A 15,798-nucleotide genomic window follows, 5' to 3' on the forward strand; every position below is an offset into this window, starting at 1 on the left:
AATGTAGTATCAGCGAGAGAGAGAGAACATTATGGAATTCACTGGACTGATGGTCTCATTAGTCCTTGCAATCTAAAGCTCAAATAGTTCTCCAGGCTGATTGGAGGACTCTTACTTACATGTCAATACCCTTCTAAAGAGAAGCTGCCTTGGAGATATCGCACCTTTAAGACTGAGAAGACCACAAAGATACAGAAACACTAAGGCCTACCAGAAGAATCTCAATTTTGAAGAACCTTGTAGCTGTAGAAATACAAATGATTTGTGGATATGGCCCAAAAGGTACTGTGAGATGAAATTCAAAGGCTACCAATACCTGGGAAACGTTCAGTCTTGAGTAAGAATGTGAGTGGGAGCAAAGAAAGAAAGAACAAAAAGATATTGGAATGATGTGAACATGTGTAAGCCATACTATCCAAATAGAAAGAGGGAAAAAATGTTTAGGATGACCTAGGGCTGGGCAATAGATTCAATGTTTGATTTGATATTTATGAAAATTCAATATGCAAAACCAATGCTCAGTACTTTTATTTGCTTTCCCATAAATTCTTCTGACCACTAAAAACATGCATAATATCTTTACTGATTTTTCTATACCTGACTATGTCGACTTCACCCATATGTCTGGTGGTAGTGGTGGTGGTGATGAGAGTGGAGTGAAGATCCTAACAGGACAGGTTTAAGACTGGTATTTTTAGGTTTGCTGTTTGGAAGTGGTTTGCTTGAATGACAATGATGTCAGTACAACATCAAAAGATAAAACACTAAATTGCACATGAAAAGGCCATCCTGCTATGTGCTGCACTTGCAATGTGTCCATCTGCCTCACTGGAAAAACAGGTGAGTGCTAAACAAAGTCTCATAAAACGTTTGTTGTTTCGTTGCACTCCATATGAACTGACAAGCAGCAGGCTGATGAAGATCACAGCTGCAGTGATACCATATTAGGAAACACAGCTTCATCTACTTCAATGAAAAATATTCATATATTGTTATTTGTCAAAAAACTACACCGAACACTAATTCAAACCAGAAGCGTTACATCCATGCAGTGTGAGTGCTCATCCATGCATTTCACACCATTGTATCAATATAGTAAAATCTTTTTAGCAGGAATAAAGACAGCAGCCATCATAGTTTCTGTTTGTGTGAATTACTCAATGTACATGTATCAATTAAGGGGAGAAATTGCATTATTGGTCATTTTTATGTTTGTTGTAAGTTTGCATTTTTGATTAGCAAGCAAACTTATCTTCCAAATTATAATAATTGTGGGTATTCCATGCTCAGTGTGTTCATTTTGCATTAACATTTATAAATACGTCATCTGAGTTATCCTTGTATGTGTTTTCATTTTTTTTACAAGTTAGAGGAAGTTAAATCGAGTCATATTACTTTCTGAACAGAAGTTAGTAACAGGATAATAGAATGTCAACTGGTCTGCACAACAGTGGAGTCGTAGTGTTACTACTTTACAACAAGGAGACTGTTTCTGTAACAGGCTCCAGTTTCCCTGTGATCCTGCCCTGGATAAATAGCTTAGGAAGATGGATGGAAGATGCATGTGTGATATTATAATGCTACATTTTATTCTCAAGATATTACTTTACTGTTTATTGGGAATGAAAGTGAAAGTTTTGTGGAGTAGTCACAACAGTTCTATTTTTACTGAAATATCAACACCCTCATTTCAAACACTGCTTACAGATTTTTTCCTGATGCTGACCCTGTAACAAGCCTGGATTAAGACCTCCACAGGTCCCCAGGTGACTTAGCTCTTTAATCGAAAGTAGATTAAACTTTTAACACTGCAGTGTGTGGATCCTCATAGTTTAATGCCGCACAGTATATCCTACTTTTCTGTTTGGCACACAGAGACTCAATAGTTTCATTGAGCTGCGGGTTAACTAAGAAGGCTCCTTGCCATCACGAGCCCCTGGGTGCACACCCAGAATGCCCTGATGGTAGAGCCGCCCCTGCTCTATAAAATACATTTCTAGACTGCAGAGAAAGAAGAATTCCAGACGTTGTTAAGTGTGCAAAATATGAGTTGCTCAGTCAAAAACATAAAATTTGCTAATCTGGCACATGCATCAAACAGACTGTTGTAGACATAAAAATCACATATACTGTATGCAATAAATTTAGGGCAGAGTGGTAGCTCTGAGGCAAAGGATCTGTGCTGGCATCCTGAAGGTTCCCAATTCGAATCCCAGTCACTGCCAAAAGAGATGCTACTCTGCTGGGCCCTTGAACAAGGCCCTTAACCTTCAATTGCTTCAGGGGCGCTGTACAATGGCTGACCCTGCACTCTGACCCCAAGGGGTAGGCAAAAAAACAAGTAATTTCCTTTGGGATTAATAAAGTATAATAATAAAATAAATAATTTGGAACTATTACATATTATGTAAATCATAAAACACAGAACATGTATTGTATAGCATACATATCTACATGTAATATGATCAGTGGTTATTGTGGTAATAAATTAAGAGCCTTTAGTTTCTTAATGATAAAATTAGAGAGAGAGAGACGGAACCATCAAGTCAAGTCAAGCTGGGGTGCATGCATTGGTACAGTGCGTTGCCACACAACGAAACAACTCTGGATCCTGGTTTGCAACCCCCCCCAGGCAGATGCACAGTCCAGTCCTACCCTCCGGAAATGACCCTCTATCTACTGCAGCCAGGTGTTACGTGGGCGACCCCTTGGCCTGATCCAGCCACTCAGGTCCCCAACAATGAGAATCGTATGAGCTGGATCACCCTCGGGGAAACACGCCACATGGCCGTAGTGCCGTAACTGACGATCCCTCACAATGCAGGTAATGTGCCTCATTCGGCACTCCATGAGCAACCGCACATTCGATCCAAAGTCAAACCAATGGTACCCAAGGATTCTCTGGAGAGACACAGTACCAAAGGAGTCCAGTCATCATCTCAGGTCACTGGATAGCATCCATGTCTCACAACCATATAGCAAGACTGGAAGCACTTGGACTTTCGTCCTTCTGCATACACACCCCTTTCCAGCAACCTCATGACGGAACCATGCTTACTGATATATATATATATATATATATATATATATATATATATATATATATATATATATATATATATATATATATATTGTGGCTAGTGACCAGGTCCCATGCCCGGCCAGTTCACCCCTTCGACTTATGTTCCGGGGGAGCAGCCATGGGCTCGTCAGTACCTCCCCCGGGACGGTTGGTGGCAGCCTACCTGGCTGACGATGGTGCCTCACTTTCCCGCAGGGTTCCATGGGAGATGGAGTACTCTACAACCCTGTGGGGATCTGGGGTGGCCGCCAGGGAGTGCTGCATGGATCCTGGAGCAAGCTTGGACAACTCTACAGCCCCACCTGGAAGTGCAATCAGTAACAGGTGATCAAGCACCTGGAGCACTTCCGGGTGGGCTATAAAAAGGATGGGGAACCACCACTCAGGGCCAGAATCGGGAGGAAGAGGATGAGGTTGCCAGGGAGGAGTGGTGGTGCCAGAAGGGTTGTGTGTTGTAGTTTAAGTGCTTTTGTTGCCTCTGTGTAAGTCTGTGCTGGGTCAGGCACTGTACAGCGATCTTTTCACTATATTATATATATATATTTTTTTTTTTTCATGGTTAAATTGGCCCTTTTGTTACGCCAATCTATACTCAATAACCCATAATGACAAAGAAAAAACATGCTTTCAGAAAGGTTTGAAAATGTATTAAAAATCTTAAAACTGAAATCTCTGATTAATACATGTACTGTATTTAGACCCATTGCTATAGCAGTCCAAATTGTACTGAGGTGCACCCTATTTGCTTTCATTATCCCTGAGATGTGTCTAGAACTCAATTAGAGTCCACCTGAGGCAAATTGAATTGGCTGGACATAGAGAAATCATATGCCTGTGTATTTAAAGTTCCACAATTCACACTGCATGTCAGGATAAAAACTAAGGCATGAAGTGCAAGGAACTTTCAGTAGACCTCTGCAACTCAATTGTGCTTAGGCATGAATCAGGGCAAGGGGATAAAACAATATTTAAAGCTTTGAGAGTTCCCAGGAGCACAGTGCTCTCAATAATTGTGAAATATAATAAAATTAATAAGTTTGGAACCCCCAGGACATTTCCTCGAGTTGACTATCTGCCCAGGCATGAAGGGCTTTGGTCAGGAAGGTAACCAAAAGCCCCTTGGTTACAATAACAGAGCTTCAGTAGTCCTCTAGTGAGATGGGAGAATCTGTTGGAAGGACAATCATCACTGCAGCATTCCATTAATTAGGCATTTATGACAGAGTGACTAGAAAGATTCCACTCTGGAATAAAAGACATATGACTACATTTGTAGGACTCAAACAGCAAGAGAAACAAGGTTCTCAGGTGTCATGAGACTAAAAACTGAACTATTTGGAGAGAACTTCAAGCCATATTTCTGGAGAAGACAATGCACTGGTCATCACCTGCCTAATACCATGGAGCATACCTTTCTGCTGGTGTCTGAATCTGTGGATTTCATTGGCCTTTGCATCCACCTGTCAGCTTTCCCTCCTAGCAATGGAGCAAATACCAAAGCATCATCACTTGTTAATAACTTTTTTGTGGATTTCATTGGCCAAAATTCACTGTCAATCACAGATGTTTTGCTGTCGGTGAATGGCAAGCAGCTTTTAGTAAACGTCAATGAAAAGGTAATTAAATTAAAACATGCCACACATTTATTTGTAAAATGCAGCCAAATAGTTTGAAAATTAGAGAAATGGAGGATTTGTCAAGATCAAATAGCCACCCCACGTTTCATATTCCGTCAGTATTTAGAATGGAAAAAATGTTTTCATTAAATGCCAAAAAGGTATTACTTCCCTATTGACTGAACCTTCTCAGTAGCATTCAGTAATTGTGCCAACATTACATGCATACGTTTAGTTTTAATCGGATTATTATTACTGATGTTTTAACGTAGGCAGTGCAGTGTTGCAGTGTGCATTTCGTCACACTTATCATGATGAGCTTCTCTACGTGAAATTTCTACATTGATAACAAATGGGTTGATTGCTATCATCTTAATATACTCTATTTGTAAAGACGCGGTGTTGCAAAGTTTTTAACAGGGATTTCCGCCTGAGTGTTACTTTACAGTGGGCCAGAGATCTAGCACACTAACCGTCTAGCATGTGGCTGTAAACCTGATAATGAAATCCACTCTTTTCCTATTTATTGTTCCTTATACATATCGTCGTGGATGAAGGTGACATCAACATTTATTCCTAGTAAGCATATTCAAATTGAATTTTGTTCATGGCTTTCTTCTTTTTTTTCTTTTTGTTTCTTAATCTAATTAATCTAATCAAAAACCTTGACTTTCAACTATTTATTAATGTTAAAGAATAGATTGTATCCTGTGTTATTAATGTCATCTTTGCTTTTGTATTCCTTTGACTATTTGTGAGCCACTTTAAGCATTTGAAAGGAGCTATATAAGTAAATGTATTATTATTATTATTATTATTACCCAGTGCCATAGGTTTAAGTGTGATTGTAAGCCTGGTCAGTGTCTGTACAGAGTTTGTACTGTATGTTCTCCCTTTGTGTATATGGACTGAGTGTGTCTAACTGTTTAATACCTTAATATTAGAAGGGTATCAATAAGGATTCTCAATTGCCAAAATCTTTATTCCAATATGTGTTGTTAAATTGCATCCTCCTAGATTTGTCTACAGGTTTTATGTGTTGCTTATTAATTGAATGATCTGATATGTTGCTATAAGAGATGTTCAGTATTTAATGTAAATGGTTTGGTTGTAGAAATGCAGTGTACATGGAAAAACTTTCACTTCCATTTCTGCTGTCATTGCTATTAACCCAGTTAACAGTGAGTTCAACGGGATTTAAAAAATTAAGAATTCCCTGAAAAAAAACACACACACACTTTCATTGCTTCAGTATGGATAGATGACATATAGTCCACATCAGGAGATATCAAAAATAAATATAAAATATGAGTATATGGTGATCGTACTGCTGGCAAAAGGAATTGCAAAAATAAAAAAGAAAGTGTTTTTGAAATATAATAACTATTTACTTGAACTTGTTATAGGTTAAGCTAACAAATGACATCAGAGCCCACTTGTTATTTGATTATTTTATTTTTTGATTATTCTGGAAGCCTTGAACTGTCACATTATCAGGAGAAAATGGAGTTCTGTCACAGACAGTTGGATTAAGTTGACAGGTACAACATGAAAGATTTACAATTTGAAATCTATAAAGAAAACTGCATTTTTACACTTGAAAAACTGTGTCCTTGTGAACATTTTTGGTGAGTAATATAAAACAAATAAAATGTAACAGAAACTGAAAGTTAATTGCTGAAAATTTAATCAAATAATAAAAAAGAATAAAAAATAAAATTTGAAAATGGAAAGATACAAACAAAATGTGGAGATAAGCTAAAAGTAAATGAAAACTAAAACAGTCAGTCAGTCAGTCATTTTCCAACACGCTATATCCTAACACAGGGTCACGGGGGTCTGCTGGCACCAATCCCAGCCAACACAGGGCACAAGGCAGGAGCAAATCCCGGGCAGGGCGCCAGCCCACCACAGGAAAGCTAAAACATAAAATCAAAAACTAAGTAAAAAATAAAAAATATCTTAACTAGAAAAACACTGCCAACTACAGAGAGATCCTTGAAGAAAACCTGCCCCAGAGGGCACATGGCTACGGACTAAGGTGACGATTCACCTTTCAGCTTTGGACTGTCTTCATGTGGCCCAGACTTAAACACCGCAGAACATTTGTGGAGTGTCCTGAAGACTGCCTATGCTTGCTATTAGGGCTGGATATCTGCACTGATATCTGTCCCAATTCGATATGATTTTGATTCACAATATCCCGATTTTAATTTGGTATCGATATTACCTTGACTGAATTGGTGTGCACTGATACATTTGAAGTGCTGGTTTATTTAGAGATTATTTAACCATGCATAGAGAACATTAATGTAATGTGACAAATTTCAGTAACACTTTATTTGAAGGGTGTCTACATAGTGACTTTATAACATATGCAAAAACATGGAATGACATTTAAGAAGCAATACTTGATTATTCATAACACCACAAACAGAGATCCACATATAGTAATTGAGCAGGATAGAGATTTACAAAATCAATCTTGAGACTTTAAGAATCGATATTGAATCGTTTAAATAAAAAAATAACAATTAATTGGAAAATCTATATTTTTACCGAGGCCTACTTGCTATCCAATCAAACGGAGCTTAAAAGAATCTGTCAGGAAGAACAGGATAAAGTGCCTAAATCCAGGCGTGCAAAGCTTGTAATGACGTAGCCAAGAAGACCTGAAGCTGTAAGGGCACCTACAAAGTACTCAATTAACGGTCAGAGTACCCATGTAATTGAAATATTTCCATTTTGATTTTTAACATTTTTGACACCCCTTCTGAAAAAAATGTTCAGTTTAGACTGATGAGCAAAAATTACAAATGTATCCATTTCAGATTAATTCTACAACAAAATAAAATGTGCAGAAAGTGAAGGGGTCTAAATATTTTCTGAATCCACTGTATATACTGTATGCATATGAACAATATACAATACATATGGACCCTGTATACAGACCAGGCTCTGCATGGGAAAAAAGTGTGTGTGTGTGTGTTATTTTGTAATCCAGTAAGTAATAAAATTTAGTAGTAATGTAGTAATAAAATGCATTGCATTTGTCATTCCAACAGATGGCACAGCACAAAGAGGATGACCTATAGCAGTAACATATTTCTTACATTATTTGTGAATGTCTTGTGCATTGCAAAATGGGACTAATAAATGTACTAAAGGTAGTTCTTTATTGTTCATTGTGTTATTAAGATAAAAGAAAGCCTTTGCTAAGGTCTCACTAGATGACAATACCTGACTAATACATGCACCTCGGTAGCCTCTTTCCTAAATTGTTGCCACTTTTTGTTCACATAGAGAGCACAGATAAGTGGACAATGTAACTTAGGAAAGTGATTAAAAGTAGTCTGTAGGAAATATTCAGATTTTGACAATATATTGTTTTACAGTGTTTTGAATGGCAAATTCTTATAAAAACTTCTAAATTTCTTCCTATTAATTTCTCAGTATTGCAGCTGCAGTAAACAGTTTTTTCAAATATTTCTAGGATAAAGTTGAAGATTTTTTGATGACCCTTAGCTGATGTTAAATGAAACTGGCTTTTAGCTTGGTAGTACACAATATGATGTAGAGGAAAATCAGATATTATATCTTAGGAAATAATATCTCTAATAAAATGCATAAAAACAAGTTGGGGGAATGTAATCATGTCACTGTCTTAACTGGAAGCCCGCAGTGAAGAGATTATGTGGAGACCTGGCTCAGATGGCAACAGTTCCACAGCAAGTTATTCCTGGAATCTCATGGTGTCCCCTGGCATCACAGCACAGGCTATTTCAACAATAATCAGCAGCAATTGCTAAACAACTGCTGATAAAACTTAAGTAGCATCACACAGATAAAGCTGCTCTGACACTGGGCTGAGGTGGCTAATTGTACACCAGTGACAATCATCCTTTGACAGAAGGATGAAGACAGTAATACCATTTCCATTTGTTACCATCACTTTGAAAGGTTTTGCTTATCAGCAAACCACACACTCAGTTAAACCTGAGAAATAAAGTTTTTGAACTAAGTCGAAAGCCCTGAGATTATTGAATGGAGGAATAGACGTGGAGAATTGGTCCCAATGCTCAAAAGCTTACTTTAAGCAAAGTGTTAACATTAAAATGACATTCTTTTGGTCAATTAAATAATATCTAAGTTAGAAATTCACAATGAAACTTCCCATGAATGATTGCTCACCAATATTGCAGTGCTCTCCTTCCCACCCTGGGCTGCACTCACAGCGACCATCCTTGCACTGGCCATGTTCTGCACAGCTTGAGTGACAGGCGCGTTGATCACAGGCTGCCCCTTCCCAGCCATCTTCACACTGGCATGTGCCTCCAGAGCAGACACCATGGCTGCCACATTGCACCAGGCACAGCTCTGCCAAAAAAAGGATATGACAAATAATGTGTAAGTTTAGTTTGAATGACCGGAAAAATAAAACTGCATCAAGAAACCAAACTCCGCTAACAGGGCATGAAACCCAACTGACACAGAGTGAATGAGACACAGAAGTGTAGCAGTGTCAAGAGGTGATGCATGCTTTATTTTTAAAATACAACAACTGTATGAGTGTGCAAACTCTCTAATGGAACTGCAGAACAATGGGGCAAAACAGATACATAAATGACATGAAGGGAAAAAAAAATGATTGTACAAGAACTGATACTCAAGAGAAAAATATATTAAAAAGTTACAAATTAAAAGTGTATAATGGAGACATTGTTTAAAAACCTAAACTGCCTAATTGGAGAGTGGAGTAATGACATAAAATATCAATTATTATAATTCTAGAGAAATTTAATTAAAGGAAGAATAGTGTGAAGGCGTATACAGTCTGATCAGCAGTAGCCTTTATTTAGTATACCAGCACCAAAGTAGCATTAGAAGACACAACATCACTAGGATACCATTATAATATTATAATTATAATAATCAATAAATGACATACCTATGTACCATTCAAAAGCACTGACCTTAATGGATTACTGAGTGTAATGGCATCAATAAAAGATAAAAATATGCGAGTCATTTTGATAAAATAGTAGTACGAAGCGACAACAGTCACAGAACACCAGAGCAAAGGTCTCAACAGAATAAATGCCCCTGTGTGGTATCCTGCCAGGAATGGTCTATGGCTACACCTTCAGTGCTTCCATAATGTCAGAAGCAGGCAGGAGTTCAGTCCTCTTTTATGTCAGAATTTTGGTTTGGTTGCCTTTAGCCCATTTATCTTTCTCCTGTTCTCCTTATCTATGTCTGCAGCTAAGCAAAATTAACTACATGGCCTTCACATGATCAGAGGACAAAAGACATTAAAGTAGGCACTTGGATGGTGGCAGCATTAGTTTATCTGAATGCCAGCCTTTACCTAGATCTCTATGTAGTGTATATATTCAAATATAACTATGAGGTTATTGCTATGGAAGCAGAATGAAAAAAGAAGAAATATTACATGAAACACACAGACACATAGAAATGAATCATTATAATCACAACTGTCAAAGTAACGTACAGTTAACACATTACTGGAGATTCAGAACACATGGTAGTTAGTTGACTTGCTCAGGGTCTCGCGGTGAGTCAGAGACAGGGACTGAACTAGCCACCTAGGGATTTAGATTTCCAGTGTCCTGTCCACTACACCACACTGTACCCCTCTGTGATCACCTGAGTTCAACATCCACAAGTTTCTCAAGATGGGAGGAAATGTTTTAAGAGCATAAGGAAAAGTGGAGCATTTGGTGGGAAGCCTTATGTAAGGATGCAATGGCACACTAGGTTGAGAATCACTCCAGATAGCAGAACAGTTTGGGAAAGATACTTATTGTAAGGTTAGGTTTTCTGCTATATCCATTACTCTCCCCTTAAGTTTGTTGATTTGTACTTTGAGGTACCTGCATGAAGCCTGGTTCTGGTACCTCATTCCTTATGGAAGCAGCACTGATCACCAGGTTAGATTCAGTGATAACTGGTAAGTTATAAAACAGGACTGGAAACAGAAGATTTTTCCTTAGCATCTAGTTTATTATATATGTCTACGAAACCTAGACACCTCAGGAAGTAGTACTTTATGGCACTACTAGGTGGCTTACCCCCGCTCGCTTCACATTTTTAAAGGATTGTTTTTGTTCTATTTATTGTTTTTTTTATCTCCACGTTTTTGTTAGATTATTTATTTGAACAACTTTGGATCACTGCACTTTATGGACACTTGCTTGTTCTTAATAAAAGCACTTTTGCACATTTTTACCATCCCTTGCTCAATTGTTATTGCCTCCACTGTCTAGCTCATCTCAGTGACATTATTGACGGTGTTGGGTTCAAGGGCTCCTGAACAGCGATGGGAGCATGGAGCTGAACCCGCATTGTTACACCCACTTGCCTGTGCTATGCGCCAACTACTTTGCATCTCTGCCTCTCGTGTTGTGAAGAGGATACACAGTCGCTCCTCCGAAACCCCATCTTAAACGGTGATACAATGAGAAACAAATACAGTTTTCTTTTTTTTTTACCTCCTCTTTGCTCTATCAGCTGCTGGCTTGCTGCTGCTGCCATGCCGTGTGATCTGCATTTCACACAATGCTTTAAACATTTAAAAGCCTGTACAGCGGATGTCTTTGTCATCTACTCTTTGTCTTTTACTTTCTGCCTCGAGCGTGGTTAAATCTGTTGGCACAAAGTCTCATCTCGCGGGACGTGAGTTCTTGTTATTTTAGTTTATAATATCAAAATGGAATAAGAATCTGAAAATCTAACATCACATTAAGGTTCGATAAACTCTGAAAAGAATGATGGCAAACATACTATATAATGTATGTAGGTTTTAAAATAAGCCAGATTTAAAGCGTGACAAAAAAAAACGTGAAATAAAAAGTCACATAAAATCGTCGCACAAAATCGATGCACTTTTAGGCTTAGGATTATATATATAGAGAGTAGATGAATCATTTTTGGAGCAATGAACCACCAATTTGAATCTTCCAGTGAACTATTAGGGGGGAAAATAAAAGAGCAAATGGAGGTACAGAAATTTAGACAAAAGCTACTGTAACCAAAGGATTATTTTGAAGAAACAACTTAAGAGAAACTTGCACAGTCAATGATTTTTTATTTTGTGAGGATATGTACATCCATATATATATATATATATACAGTATATGTATAAAATGCTAAGAGCCACAAAAACTCAGGAAAGAATGGGCCTTGAACCTTGGTTTTGGTCTTGGCCTTAAGCGAAAGCTTATGAAGTGACACTTTTAACACAAACCAAGAATTGGAGGAATGGGCTCCATCAGCCACGTTTTTGGGTCTTTCTCAAAGTAAGCGATGATGTGGACACGTACCCTAGCTGGCAGGATAAGCACAATGTTGTAGACATGGTGCATTGCTGCAACATCTTCTCACAGTGACGCACATTGCACAGGCCGACTGATCATTTTTCATTGTAAATGCAAACCATTCACTCTGAGCACAACAGAAAGTCATACACGATCAACGCAATGGAGGTATGGGCTTCTTTTGTCATGAAAAGAATGGACATGCAAGAACATAATATGTTTGTTAGGAGAAAAGTGACAGTGACATAGGGTGTCTCAAGATGCTGTGTTTAATGAGAGGTGCTTCTTTGAGGGCCAGAGGTCCAGGTATTGCTAGTATAATATAAAATACAACACTAAGTTCAGACAGTAAAGATGTATTTATTTTATGTATAGACAAATCCAAATCTTACTCAGAAAAGACAATTGAACTTGGGGGTCTGAATAAGAATTTAAAATTCACTTTTTAATTTACGAAAATCATTCATTTGTACTGAATGCTAGGATCTGTATGAAATCTGTTTTGCCACTTGTGTCTGTCATTAGTAACTTGAAAAAGTTCTGATCTCCAGGGAAAGACACCTTTTTGTACTTAAAAAGTTTATTAGTATGTGACATTCTATTTACACCTACACATTTGAACAAAGCACGGCTGAGAAAAAAAAATCAGTTAAACAACTGAAATAAACTAAATGATACAGTTAATTTCTTCTAATAAAGTTAATGAGACAGGTAGGCTATACAGTACCATATTTACAAATAAAATTTAGTTCAGCTGAATCTCATTAAAAGCTGACAGTAAATGATAAAACAGTGCATCATGGAAATCACAGACAGCTTTCTTAAATAAAGTAGCAGGATGTTACATGCAGCTGTGCAAACTTATAACCATTTCTTCAACCACTAGGGTGTTGCAGCGACATATATCGACCGATCCTGGATCCCTTAACTGGAATTTTCACATGTTGGCGTGGGCTTTCCTCCAACCTCCGTAAAGACGTGCACTTTCAGTTCATTGGCAAGACCAAAAATGGCATCTGTGTGTATGTGTGCATAAGGGGGCCCTACAACATACTCTGGGTGCTCTGCCATACTCTGTTCCTGCCTTGCACCCAGTGCTGTTGGTGGACAGTCTCCAGACTCCTGCAGCCCTGGACTGGATTGGGTAAGCTTTGATAAGTTATGTCACTTAACTATCACTTTAGTCCAAAGCAATTTTAAGTGTACATGCCACTGTTTTCATATTACAGCAGTGGCATATTAACAGTGCAGAGACTGAATTTACAGTTTAATGCTCAACATTGTAGCTATTATTCCTTTCTTTGAAAATGGTTATTGTAAAAATGCATCTTTATGTTTAACTAAGTTAATAAACTTTCATAGATACAACCAAGTTTAATTTGGGTGACATAAAGAGACAAAAGACTGGAATTTTCAATTCTAAAATGCCAAGAAAGAGTAAAAAACAATTGCTGAAAAGATGTCTCTGATTGCAGGAGAATGGACCTTGCAGTCTGGACTGAGCATATTTAGGAGTAAGAACAGACTTCATGTGAAAAGAACAGCTGAGGGCGAGGATGAATGTGGTTTTCACAGGAGTCTGCACAATTAAAGAATAAACAGCTTCTTAATCAAGGACAGATGATCAATCATCATGTCACTGTGGGCTTCTACTAAAGTGACATAAACGCCTCCACCTTCCTTTTAGTCTTAACTCTTTAGTAAACCCAGCACACTAAACATAAGAAGTCTCACACATCCAGGTGTAGGATGCCTTCTTCTATAGGCCACTTCTTACAAGAGCTTTGTATCTAAGCTCATTTCACACTTTTTGGATATTCTGTCTTTTCTTCGTGGCTTGCTTAAATGACACCTAAATTCCTCAAACTCATCCAGCCAAACATCAAAGACAAGAATAATTCAAATCTCTGTGGTTTGACATTATAAATCCATACTGACAAATGACTGCAAAGTGAAATGTTAGTGTAGACGTTGCACAACAAAAATGAAATCATGGCTCCAAAGAGTGGCAGTGTGTTTGGCCTTGTTGGTCAGAGATGCAAGTAAGAATTTCACAAGACAATACTACTAGTTCTATTATTAAAAGACTTCTTTGCCTTCCCTAGAATGCCAAGAATTCTCTCAAATGTACAGTCAGTATTCAATAAAATAGCATAGACACATTTAAAAAACACAACATATTTCTGTGCAAAATAACAGTTGCTGTACAAAAACATAACGATTAACAAACTTTACAGTAATTTTGAACTACCTTTGAGAATCCTGCACTGATATCTTGGAAAATTTCAAGAAAATTGCAGTTTTTCTGGATTGACTGTTTACAAGAATTCCGGCTAATCTTAACATTTCAGTCTGCTATACTGAGTAACTTAGAAAGAATTACACCAGACACCTTAAAACTACTCAAGCCAGATACTTTGAAACTCTTGAGGCCGTATCTCAGCTGTTCATCACTTACACACCGAAAGATTCCCAAAGGCCCTTCTTGATTGCGCTACACTGAAACAAATGAGATCAGCTTTTATAAACTGATAAACACTTTATATGCTCTGGCCGATCATTGGCTTCATCCACACTACTATGTTTTCATTTTAAAATGTGTTTTTTTATATACAAAAACAGTCTCCATCCACAGCTAGTGTTTTCACATCATTTATGTAAGAATTGCTGTGAAAACTAACACAACTAAAAATGTATGTGATGTACTTGTTCAGCGATGCTGGGCATTCACGAATCAACAGAAAAATCCTTAACTGGACAAGAACACTGCTGGATGCAGGATTTACTATAATCTGAGAACTGTAGCAGTATATTATTTGCCTTTTGTGCATGTGAGGCAGCACTCAAACTGTACAAAATGCCATTTAGCTGTATATAGGTAAGTAACCCAACAAGTGCCATGAAGAGCAACTCCTCAATGTCAAATATAGTGGAATATGGGTTTCTTCCATCAAGGGTGACCAATCAGGGAATGAAACAATGTAATGAGCAGGACCTAATCAGGCCTGGACTACAAAATAAGCACAGACAAATGGAAGAATGATGAAAGTCTTCATTTTTAAAGTCTCCTTTTTCACTCATCCACATTACAATGGTGTGCTAGCATTTTCAGAAATATACAGCCCTGCAGTGTATTTTCAAAAGTTTCCATTTTCAATGGTATAAGATAGGCAAAAATGGAGACTAATGTGTTTTAGTAGAGTGAAGTGGGTCTAATTGTTAAAAAGTTGTTCATTTTTTATTTCTTTTAATGACAGTGAAACTGAGATAGGGGCTACTTTTTGATGTGTTGATCACTATAACAACGTAAAAGAACAACATAATGACATCCTTTCTGAACCTCTCCCAAAACTAAACTTAGATCTGTACAAGGTGAAATTGTGAGTGTGTTATTAACGTGCACAAGCAAGCTGAGGAGAGAGAGGCGCAGCACACATGGTAGGCCGAACTGCAGGAAAATATAAAATCAGTGGGAAACCAAATGCTAGTGGCCCAGTGGCTCAGATGGTAGCATTGCTGTCTCGCAGTAAGGAGACCAGCTTTCATGTTCCAGGTCCTCCCTGCATGTTCTGCATGAGCTTCCTCCAGGTGCTCTGGTTTCCATCCACTGCCCAAAGACATAAAGGTTTGGTGAATTGGCAATATTAAATTGGCTCTAGTATGTGGTTGGAGTGTGGGTGTGTGTTTGATTACCCTGCGATGGACTGGTGCTCTGTCTATGGTTTGTTCCTGCTTTGCACCCAATGCTGGTTGGGTTAAGTGA

General features: G+C 37.9%; 1 protein-coding gene across 2 annotated transcripts in view; it reads right to left on the minus strand.

Moving 5' to 3' along the window:
* tenm1 (teneurin transmembrane protein 1) overlaps positions 1-15,798 on the minus strand; it is an 844,835-nt gene that overhangs the window by 149,528 nt on the left and 679,509 nt on the right. For both annotated transcript variants that reach the window (XM_039766316.1, XM_039766314.1), the window contains one exon: positions 8,890-9,075. In XM_039766316.1, coding sequence (XP_039622250.1) covers positions 8,890-9,075 — 186 coding nt within the window. The remainder of the gene's footprint in view (positions 1-8,889; positions 9,076-15,798) is intronic.

Source organism: Polypterus senegalus, chromosome 10 (assembly GCF_016835505.1).
Source record: "Polypterus senegalus isolate Bchr_013 chromosome 10, ASM1683550v1, whole genome shotgun sequence".
Lineage (NCBI taxonomy): Eukaryota > Metazoa > Chordata > Cladistia > Polypteriformes > Polypteridae > Polypterus > Polypterus senegalus.